The sequence below is a fragment of the Leguminivora glycinivorella genome, chromosome 3 (genome assembly GCF_023078275.1).
Source record: "Leguminivora glycinivorella isolate SPB_JAAS2020 chromosome 3, LegGlyc_1.1, whole genome shotgun sequence".
In the NCBI taxonomy this organism is placed as follows: domain Eukaryota; kingdom Metazoa; phylum Arthropoda; class Insecta; order Lepidoptera; family Tortricidae; genus Leguminivora; species Leguminivora glycinivorella.
In genome coordinates this window covers 3,296,265-3,307,665 of record NC_062973.1, presented here as the reverse complement: position 1 = coordinate 3,307,665, position 11,401 = coordinate 3,296,265, and the positions used below count along the sequence as shown (strand labels likewise).

At 38.4% G+C, this 11,401-nt stretch overlaps 1 protein-coding gene across 1 annotated transcript; it reads left to right on the top strand.

The window, feature by feature from the left end:
* The first annotated feature begins 916 nt into the window (after window positions 1-916).
* Window positions 917-1,851, top strand: LOC125224934 (trypsin-3-like). Its single transcript, XM_048128454.1, has one exon. The coding sequence runs from the start codon at window positions 951-953 to the stop codon at window positions 1,749-1,751; it is 801 nt and encodes a 266-aa protein (XP_047984411.1). The 5' UTR covers window positions 917-950; the 3' UTR covers window positions 1,752-1,851.
* Window positions 1,852-11,401: the final 9,550 nt, after the last annotated feature.

Here is an 11,401-nt window from a genome sequence, read left to right as displayed (position 1 = left end):
AAGTTCTATAATCGATCGCAAGCAGTTTTGCAAAATTCTGTGTGGGTATTTTTTCAGTTAATATTAGAGCTATATCATGACGTGCTGTAACGACGGACGGATGCACGAATATTTTGATCACGTTTGAGTACATCGTGGTTTCGTTTGCCGGCTTTGTGTATTCACCATATCTGATGACCATATCATTCGGTGACCAGCCTTCCTGGCAGACGCAGTGGGCTGCTGTCAGGACCCAGTTTTCCGCTATGAGGCTACCAGTACAAAATCTGACTGGAGGGTTCTTCTTTTGCAGAGACACAGCGAACAGAAATTCGTTGTTCGTGTCGTTTCGTCCTTTATACACCCTTAAATCGCGACGGCCAGGAGCCTTGCTCGGTTTACCAGTTGCCTGTACAAATATTGCCAGAATAAATATAAAGTTCATTGTTAGGAATGAAAAAGAATAGATAGATATACTTCCAATCCGACGACTAGTAAAATAAATGATGTCAAGTAAATTCGAAGAGGAAATAGTAAAAATAATGGAAGGCATTTGAATTATTTTTATAGTCTTTCATAATGAAATCCAGTGTAATAAAATCCATAAAAATTAAAGTACGTAAAAGTATTACGACAAAATCAAGGCCCGGGAGCCTTTTTTTTTTTTATCTATACGCAGTAGCTATTTCCTATTACTTATAAGGTATCGGTTCATGCAGTCTGTTCCCGCGAGCCTTAATTTCATCGTAATAGTATTATGTAATTTATGTATTATTTATGTACTTTAAACTTTATGGATTTATATTATAAATTATAATGGATTTCACCTTATAAGGCTATAAAAATAATTCAAATGTGCCTTCCATTATTTTTACTGTTTACTTTTCGAATTTACTTAATAATATAATATTATTTATTTATATTTATAGTCGTCGAATTGGAAGTATATCTATTCTTTTTTATTTCTAAAAATGAACTTTATATTTATTCTGGCAATATTTGTACAGGTATCTGGTAAACCGAGCAAGGATCCTGGCCGTGGAGATTTAAGGGTGTATAAAGGAAGGAACGACACGAAGAACGAATTTCCGTTCGCTGTGTCTCTGCAAAAGAAGAACCCTCCAGTCAGATTTTGTACTGGTAGCCTCATAGCGGAAAACTGGGTCCTGACAGCAGCCCACTGCGTCTGCCAGGAAGGCTGGTCACCGAATGATATAGTCATCAGATATGGTGAATACACGAAGCCGGCAAACGAAACCACGAAGTACTCAAACGTGATCAAAATATTCGTCCACCCTTCCGCCCTCGCCATTATTAAGCGACATGATATAGCGCTAATATTAACTGAAAAAATACCCAGTCAAAATTTTGCGAAACTGCTTGCGATCGATTATGGAACCTTTGTCGGACTGCCTGTTAAATACGCTGGTTTTGGACTTATAACCAAGCAGGTATTTGTTAAGGATAACAAATTAATAAGAAAATTAACTTCTCTTCAAATTGGCGAAGGTATTGTAACTCCTTGTACGAGTATATATACCGGCTTGCTCTGTATAGCGCCAATGTGCTCGAACAAAAGACAGCAAGCCCGCCCGGGGGACTCTGGAGGGCCGCTGGTGTATGACGGCCGAGTCATTGGAGTAGCTAAAAGCATTTCATTGGATGATTCCATTACACGATATACCCCTGTAAGCCCATATTTACAATGGATTCAAAACGTTCATGGAGGCAACACAATAAGTGATTATCATAACGACTGTTCATTTGACTAAGCGGACACCAAAGGTATAAATTAGCTATCGTTTTTAGGGTTCCGTCACAGATTAATAATAAGGTACTAACGTAAGTTTCGTGCTAAAAAGGTACAAAAAACCCTTATTTGAACGGTTTGTCCGACTGTTAATTTGTAATGTAATTCTAGAATCGGATTAAGTATTTAGATTAATATAAAAAGCGTAATCTTAGAAACATATTAACTATAATGTAAATAAAGTATAATGTGACAACATTGTTATTAAACTTTTACCCGATTGTGTCGCATATTATATGGCCATTTTATTTTTAATTGTCCACCCCACTTTTTGTAACATGGGTATTTTTGACGCGATTTATACTCAGAATCGCGAGGTCTTTCGATCCTGATAGGAGAAAAAAAATGTACCAAGATTTTCATACGTTTTTCAAACCTTCAATTCCGTTACCGCCATACAAAATGTATGAAGAAATGGTAACGAAATGAACGGGACACTTTTTTTCTCTTATTAGAATCGAAAGAGCTCGCGATTCTGAGTGGAAAATCACTTTAAAAAATTGGTTGTCTTGTCTGTAAAGTCGGTTTACGGACGGTAGTTTGACGTGACAACGTCAAACATTACAGAAACGGGACAATCGCTTGCGAAACGGGACAATGACGTCAACTTTTTCGTGCATGCAGCCCGTAGTAACGAGTCATTAGACGTTGTCACGTCAAAAATAAAAAAAAAAGTGGGGTGGACAACTTTGATAATAATGGCCCACATTTTTACAAGTTACAAACAACAACTGAACATTCGTATGAATTCTTCCCTGTTTTAGCTTAGTACCTAATACTATTTTAATACACTTTCACAATGGTGAAGTAGGCAGTAGGCACCAATATGCAATGGCTGACGGGACACAGCTCCGGTCAAATTGGTAAATTGACTTGTTTTTGACCTCTCTACGCAATACGCATATTGACCAATAAAGGACACGCAAATTGCCCAATATGCATAATGCCAACATGAGCGATCAGACGTAAAAAGACCTACCTTGATAAAATGACCAAATGGAATGTACAAGTTTCTAATAGGGTGGCAACGCGCATGTGACACTGTTTGAGTTGCAGGCGTCCATAGGTTACGGTGACCGCTTTACATCAGGCGGGCCGTATGCTTGTTTGCCACCGACGTAGTATTAAAAAAAATGAAGAAGTGGTCAGTGGTGAAAACAAAATGGGAATATTACGCTTGGCTTAGGCCTTTGGAGGGTGGATTTTGTTTACATTTAAGTTGGCTCTGTCAAAGGAATTTTGTTAGAATAGTTTGCACTTTTTCCTCCTCTTCGTAACACGGAAATGAGACTCGTTTTTTCCCAACAGGAAATTACTCCCAAACATCACAGATATCGATTTTTTGCAGAAAAAAGGCCCTTTCCGAAAGGTGCTTAATGAGATCAACCCATCAACCCCTTTCATTTCAACCCCTTTTGCCAAGAGTGGCACTGAAACTTGGATAGTTCATGTGCTCTGCCTACCCCTTTATGGGATACAGGCGTTATTGTATGTTGTATGTGTGTATGCTAAATGAAATGCTTTTCATTCCATTAAAAAAAGGTGTTCTTTAATTACTGGAATTCAAAGAATAAACTCGATGATTTTTTTTACTATAAATTAAATAGTCTTAGGTATTCATTACATTAAATTGTGTTCTTACTTAATGTTTTTTTTTTTTTTAATCTTTTATTTTATAGAGGCTTCCGTACACTTGTGGTGACGATGCCAGCCTCATAGGAGATTTCACATGTGTACCTAACGCTCAGATCTTAGTGCGAGATATTTTTTAAAATACGTAAATATTTTCTCAGCCTCTTTTGACAAAGGCTGTGAAAGCCAGATATTTAGGGATAAGGCACTATCTAACATATCGCCTAAAATGTTTCTCCGCTCATCTAGATATCCGGTGCATTCTATAAATATGTGGACTAAGTCTTCTATTTTGTTGCAATACTCACAGAGGTTTGTATCCTTTTTCTTCATGAGGTGATAAAATTTATTACATGGTATATGTCCCGAACGCAGGCGTAGTCCCTAGTGAGTCTGGCACCATCAAACCATGGAATCCAACCAGGTCGTCCTTGAACACTACTGTACCATATACCCAGGGCCGGATTAAGGGTAGAGCGAGTGGAGCGGCCGCTCTAGGCGCCGAATGGTAAGGGGGCGCCAAAATCGTCATTGCGTAGGCGCACAAATAGCCCAGAATGGCGAAAGGAGCCGGAAATTAATTTTATTCAGCTATTGAAAATCTAGATTTGTGATTGTGATGCAGATTATCTGAAAAGTAGCACCATGTACAGCATTCATAAGGTGGGAGCTGTTGCTAGGGTACCGTGAAAGATGTTTCTAGCTCTAGACGAACCACATTGTTGCGAGACTTGTGAGGCCGAACTACAAACTCAAAGTTACGGCGCTATCCAAACGCTTAGTGTTTATCCACAATCCAAAGCGGAGTTCCTCTTAAAGTCAAAGATCTGGGCATTGCTTTTCTCTCCCATGCCTTGTCTTGGCCCTGAACTGAAGCTCAAATCCTACTGTTCTTGGTCTGCCAGAGCTTAGTCTTTGACCTCTTTTGTTTCATCACAGTCATTTATTCTTGTTCTAGTGAACTAGTGAATACGCCGCGCAGGAAAGCTTTAACCTCGCATACGTTTTTCCTATGAAAGATAAGGGCTTATTAGATCCCCCTCCTCCTCCCCCATAAATAATAGGAAAAAAATTTCGCGCTCGCTGCGCTCGCGTTCACTACTTCCATCTACTACGAATACATGTGATATATGTTAGTTAAATACTTAGCCAAATGGTTGTGAGGTGTCAGACGGACACAGCGAATCTATAAGGATGGCGTTTTGGCTTCGGACCCCAAAAAAATTTAAACAAGGGGGCGCCAAAACAGTATCTCGCTCTACCCTGATCGAGTGCGCGGGCCGGCGCTGCATATACTCTTTACAACAGAATCTTCTTCGAATTTCCTCTTCCATTTTTCTAAGCATATGGTTCTTACTTTCGGTATTAATTCTGTTGCATAGGGTTTACAACCAAGGTCTGTTCCTTTAAAAATAGATTCATTTGCCATGCCGTCAACAATTTCGTTACCTCTAATACCTACGTGTGAAGGAATCCACTGGATTTTTATACTTATGTTTTTATGTTGTAAATCATTTATGATTTTTAGTGCTTGGTAGGCAATCGACATTCCTCGGTTGCCCGAGACACATCGAGCCAGGTGTTGTAGTGCACTCTTTGAATCTGATAAAATGACAATATCTTGAGTGTTTGATAGTTCCTTGTAATAATCTAAGGCTTTTGCGATAGCCAATAATTCAGCTCTCATTATGCAAGACTCTTTAGCTAACTTAAATTGTCTATTTAATTTCTTTTGTGGATCAAAAAATGCACTACCAACACCAAACGAGGATTTAGATCCATCTGTATACAATTTATAAAAGGAATTATATTTAAGGAATGAAAAGTCCCATCGCTGTTTCGCTCCAATGTATGGCCGCCGCTCACCGCTGTCGCGCTTAGACCAATGTCGTGGCTGAGCCGTTAGACTAACAGCCCAGGGTGGCTAGCCTGGCCCCGTAGCCGAATGGCATTTCTCCGACGCCAAACGAAAGCGATACGCCGCTGGCTCTGTCGCGCCAATACGCAAGCGCGATAGAGATAGATATCTACTAGCGCTTCGTTTCGTTTCGTGAGCGATTGTGCCATTCGGCTAGCCACCCTGAGCCGCCAGACCTTCCTATTTTCTCTAGGACGAAACTTTGGGATAATGTAGAGCTCGTATCGACTTTTTTTTTATGGGATAGGAGGCAAACGAGCAGACAGGTCGCCTGATGGTAAGCGATCACCGCCGCCCATGGACACCCGAAACACCAGAGGTGTTGGAGGTGCGTTGCCGGCCTTTAAGATGGGTGTACGCTCTTTTCTTGAAGATTTGAAGGTCGTATCGGTCCGGAAATACCGCAGGCGACAATTCATTCCACAGTTTAGCTGTGCGGGGCAGGAAGTTTCTGGAGAAACGCACAGTTGAGGACTGCCAGATGTTTGCATATTAGCTACTTCGGCCCGACGGCCATTTTGAACCCCCGACGCAAAAACGACAGTGTTATAAATTTGACGGGTCTGTCTGTCTGTGGCATCGTAGCTCTCAAACGGATGAACCGATTTTGATTTAGTTTTTTTTTGTTTTGAATTAGTCAGGAGTGTTTTTAGCCATGTTTCATGAAAATCTGTCTTTTCATATTTTTTTTGCTATTAAGGTTTTTTTAAGTGGACCTAGCACTAGGCCGGGAAAACGCTAGGTTGAAGTTTTTTTTTTTTTAAACGGCTACTGGGCCTGACTTTAGTAGAGGTTGGTGTATAAAAAAACTTACGAAATCGTGTTCATACACTTTATTTTCACAAGATAGAGAACATCAACAAATCTCTTAAGAATTACATTAACGAAAGACTAAAGGGGAACCCCAGCTGCATACGTTATTTATTTACAAGCTCTTTGGCTATACAAAAGAAAATATACACAGAAACCATATAAAATAATATACAATAAAATTGCGAACCGAACGGCGAAATAACGAATTTAAAATTATCAATAAAATTTCAACATTTAAAAATATTTTTAAAAATACATGTACAGAAAGTGCAAGTAAATACTAATGTGCATTTTTTACATTTTCGAATACTGACGTCGGTAAACGATTTATTGCTATAATTTACAGAAAAAACTTATTAGCTTTAATATAAACAAGATATTGAAAATACTAGATTTGATGAAAAATGTGTAAGTACCTAATAAGTCAAATTAGTCCTAGACCGAGAGAAAGCGTCGGAAATTCAATTTGATTTTATGAAAAAAACAAAACTCCGCCATAAGGAATGACATTTTAAGTTCCACCCGGTTCACTTTACTGAAATCAGCACCATTTCGTTTTCTTTTAAATGAGTCAAACAAATTGTCAAATTCTAACAAACCATTTCGACACAATTCTGCAAACCTACTGATAACAGACTACCATTTCTACATTTTCTAAGTTATCTATGTAACAAACAATCTTCCCACAGTAAAAAAACTGTTCTAAAGCCTTTTGACCACTGCTGCCTAAGATGTAATATCTGACATGTACATGACAGATACACTTGAGAATTATAGTATTATCTAGACATCAGTGGTCCTAAGGTAACATTTTTAAACAAGTTATCAAACCATGTCATTTTCTACAGTCAACCAATTGGAACCCTAGGCCTGCAACCATGTCAAAATGACAAGCAGTAAGAGATTTCTTAGAATCCGATTTATAACGTCACTATGACATAGTTCTACAGTGGCCTAGGGTTCTAATTGGTTGACTGTACATGAAGTCATGTGTTGGCTATTATATCGTATCTACATGATTTGTGCTGAAATCATGATTAAGAAATTGAATTAAAGGGTAGTAATTTAAACTTTTTAAGACTTTCGCCCCACACTAGTGAAACTTCGATTAAAAATCTAACATTACTGCAAAACCGACAATTATCAAAATTGAGAAGCTTTTAAAAAAATGCACAAATTACAAAATAATCTACTAATCGCTGATTAATCCTAATAGATGCATACGAAGTACTTTACATTTAAAAACGCCTCATAGTCTAGGAGCCGGTCGTGAAAATAGTTTATTTTAGCTAGCTCCCGGACTATGCCGCGTAGAAGCGTTTAACTACCTAGAGTAGGCACAGAAGGGTTCAGTACATTTGGCTTATTAAGGGAAACCTTAGGAATATCACATCGACTATTTTAAACCCTGGGATATTCTTTTTAATATAACTTGGCATGAGAACATAATTACCAATATGTAATGCGTATCATTTATTAAGGTCAATACGGGTAAGTGTGTCATAATGGGAAAGTGTGTCTGGCCTTCACATTTGGCCTATTTAAACCAATGATCAGTGTTTATTGAGAGTTCATACGTTTACCGTTAACTGTGGATATAACAGGCCTTTGCATCTATAACAGATGATTCAAGCAGCATCCTTGCGACACTTACGTTCGTGGCTGTATAACCCAATTCGAGAGAGGATCCCTCGTCCGCACACACGGCAGGTGTATGCTCCCCCAGATGGGCGGGGGTTAGAGGCCTGCTCGTGACGCCTCATGCGTTTATCATTTTAACTGTGAATAGCAAGTAGCAAAAGTATTTACTCACAAAAACACTTGTGACTGAGTAAAAAGGTCAAATTTGAAGGCCACAAGCCCTTATGACACACTTACCCGTATTGAACTTACGTAAAATATTTAATAGTTTGACACTAACATATTCATTACCATCTACTTTTCTATACATGTCGCTCGTACTAATATGCCAATATGGGCGATATGCAAGCAAAAGTAACTTACAAATGTAGTGCGACATTTTCCTTCGTATTTTTACGGAAACCCACGAACGTACCCTTCAGTCAGTCTCAGTACAAGTACTAACGTTGACCGAACTAGCACGAGAAAATACGAACGTTTCCGAGGAAATACGATAGAAAGCAATAGGCTAGTTTCCTACTAGTCATGGGCTGAATGAACACAACAAGTGATCGACAGCCCGCCTGCTTCCGGCCGGGCGTCCCTACACTACATCTACATCTACTAGTCAAATCAGCTTCTTTTTAAGAACTGTCAAAACGATTTGCTAATATTAGTAATTCCATATGGAATTACTATGAAATACTGAGGAGTGACGTCACGGTCAATTCATTTTATATCTTTCTCTTTGACTTATTAAATAGAAGTTATGTTTAAACATAACTACTGTCCATATTTTTCTTCTAATTATGTTTTAAGTATAGGAACAGCCTATTATGCATTTGTATAATACGCTAGCGGTATGTACCTGTTGTTATAAGAAATCATGCCAAGTAACATTAAAAAGATAAAATTGAAGTCAGTTAAGAGTGCAATCATGAGTGCTATGTATTTTTTAAATTTAAATTTCTGAAGTACAGTCAGAGTCAAATACATTGTAACGGCCAAAGCGGCAAATATATCTTAACACACCTTTGTTAGCATAATAATAAAGATCTGTCCTCACCTTTTTGACGCTGACTGTACGTATAAATACCCAGAATAACACCCTTAACCACGTGAAACAATGGAATGTAACGTCAATATTAATAAATAATTCAAAAATAAGTGAATTAAGTACCCAAGGGTAAGCGATTTACCACTAAATTTACCCTAAAATTACCCTACAAAATAGCATTGAGCTGAGATCTTGTACCTAATTATTTGCGCATTTCTATCAAAAAAGGGTTCTTATGCTTCAGATCAAATAAGGATGTTCCACAGAAGAAAGGTCAGATCGGGCGGTTTGTATTGAATACACCTTTTGCAAGTTCTTGAACCTTACACACTTAAGTTTTTAAAATTAAATGGCCTCAGTCCATGGGGACTATTTTGCCAGTGTCAAGGTGATATAAGCTAATTGTTATTGATTTTGGTACGGTAAGTACGACAGTGTACGGTGAGTTAGCACTTGTAAATTGATAGCTAGATTTTACAACACGTGGATTACCGGCCGTTGACGACAAATAAGTGGCTAAACGCGTTTCGGATTAATTCTTCATCAGCTTCTCACTATAACATTAGTTTACTGCATAATAAGCTATATAAGAATCCTTTTGTGACAGAAACGCGCATTTTACGTATACCTATTAAAATTTCTAATCTATGGTTGTATTCCTTAGTAATGTTACCAGATTTACAACGTAGAGTATTATATTTTAGCTCTGTATGTGATGTATGTGAATATTGATGGAACAGTACAGTCATTAAACTCATTGTAGGTAAAAATCGTGAACGCACAAGTCACGCAGGCGGTGTGACGTATCTCATAGCCATCTGTATATTACAACGCAGATCGACATCTTGACGCTTGACAAGTGTTTTTTCGATTATATTGTCAATAAATGTAAACCTTTTAGTATGATATAGGTTCAGAACTCTAGTTTGAAGTAGGTCTTACAAATCGATGGCTATGTAACTCAATCCTTTATAGTTCTTATTACTCAACTGGTATAATAATCCAGTGGCGTGCCTAGGGTTTCAAAGTGAGGCAAGCCGAAAGGTACGTTTTGGCAATATCTAACTACTTAATCTTCAATTTTCGAACTCACAGCCCTACAAAATGTTCTATTACGCGCCGCACTTTTCTGAGAAATACACAAGCCGGGCGTTGGTTTTCGCGCGGAAATAATGTCTCGTTTTTGGGCAAAATTTAACTACTTTACCTTGCCTTCGTCGAGTAATATGTGTACCACGCATTTGTCACCGTCACAAGGAACAAATTCATCCATTGTCAATTGGATTTTTAAACGAATTAAACACTTAATAACAAGAAAACGAAGAAGAGCACATTCACTTAACGCAAATAAAACTTTCGACTAAATAATAATACACTTGAAGTTGTCAATCAAACGCGCGCTCAATCTTGTTCCTCACTTCATACCAAAAGCCCGGCTTAAATCGTGGAACAAATGTTCTATATATACCTACAAATAGTTATATAAGTTGCTAGGCAGAATGTAGGCTAAAAGCTAGGAAAAAAAGGATGCAAGAGCAAGCCCCATTGCAAGCCAACGAGTGCGAGCGAGCAAGATATAGCTGAACGTAGTGAACGTGCTCTTCCGCGCTGCACTAGCGCCACGGCAAAACATGGCAACATGCTGTTGTCTGTACCGTATGGTCGGTCGGCCGTGAGCTTCACTTAGGGAGAACTTAATAATATCTAATATTAGCGCGCGATTTTAAAAATGTTAGGGCAAGCCCGGCTTTTGGGCTTATATGGCTGTACCGCCACTGTAATAATCGTTTTAGGGTCCCCCCACATCTGGCGTCTCGTGAGCATAGCGTCGGGCCAACTGTATGGTAAAGTCTAACGACGACGACGCGGCGTCTTTTTTCATACAGTTGGCCCGACGCTACGCTCGCGAGACGCCAGATGTGCGGGGACCCTAAATAATCAGATGTGCGATATCAGTTTGTGTCGCACGATTGCTCTTAAATATACAAAATTAAGTTTTATTTGTAGGTTACGACTTTCGATTTCTTACGATGTATTTAATGACTGTAAAACTGTATAGCTAAACTACTATTGCACGGTTATAAGTGAAAACATCAACATTTACGTTTGCGCCACATTTTGGAAGAAGAAACAGCTTTTTCTCTATTTATTACTTTTAAACGGTCTTTACACGGTATTAACTTTGGTTGTACTAAAATGCAACCTAAAATGTAAAACTAACAGTTTTGTTGTACATCTATGATAATAATCTAACCGCAAATTTGATGACCGAATTAGATAAAGCCTGACAAAAATGACTACGCGCCATCTTGCGGAATTTAATTAGTACTATTTTCTTCATACTAAACTGAACTGTCACTCTATACATAAGAATAACAGCGCCCTCCTGACAATAGTCATATATTTCTGGCCAAGCTTTAGTTCTGTAAGCGTCCTTAGACAGCCTTGTTATAGGTGAAAAACTTAATAAAGTCACCTGTTGTATGTGTGAGTGACGTGTTCGAATAGGCGTTTGTTTTGTTTGTGTTACTAATTTTAAATATGTGTTCTCTATTCGAACACGTCACTCACA

Excerpts from the sequence above, each read along its gene's own strand:
- LOC125224934 (XM_048128454.1), top strand. The coding sequence starts at position 951 with ATGAACTTTATATTTATTCTGGCAATATTTGTACAGGTATCTGGTAAA.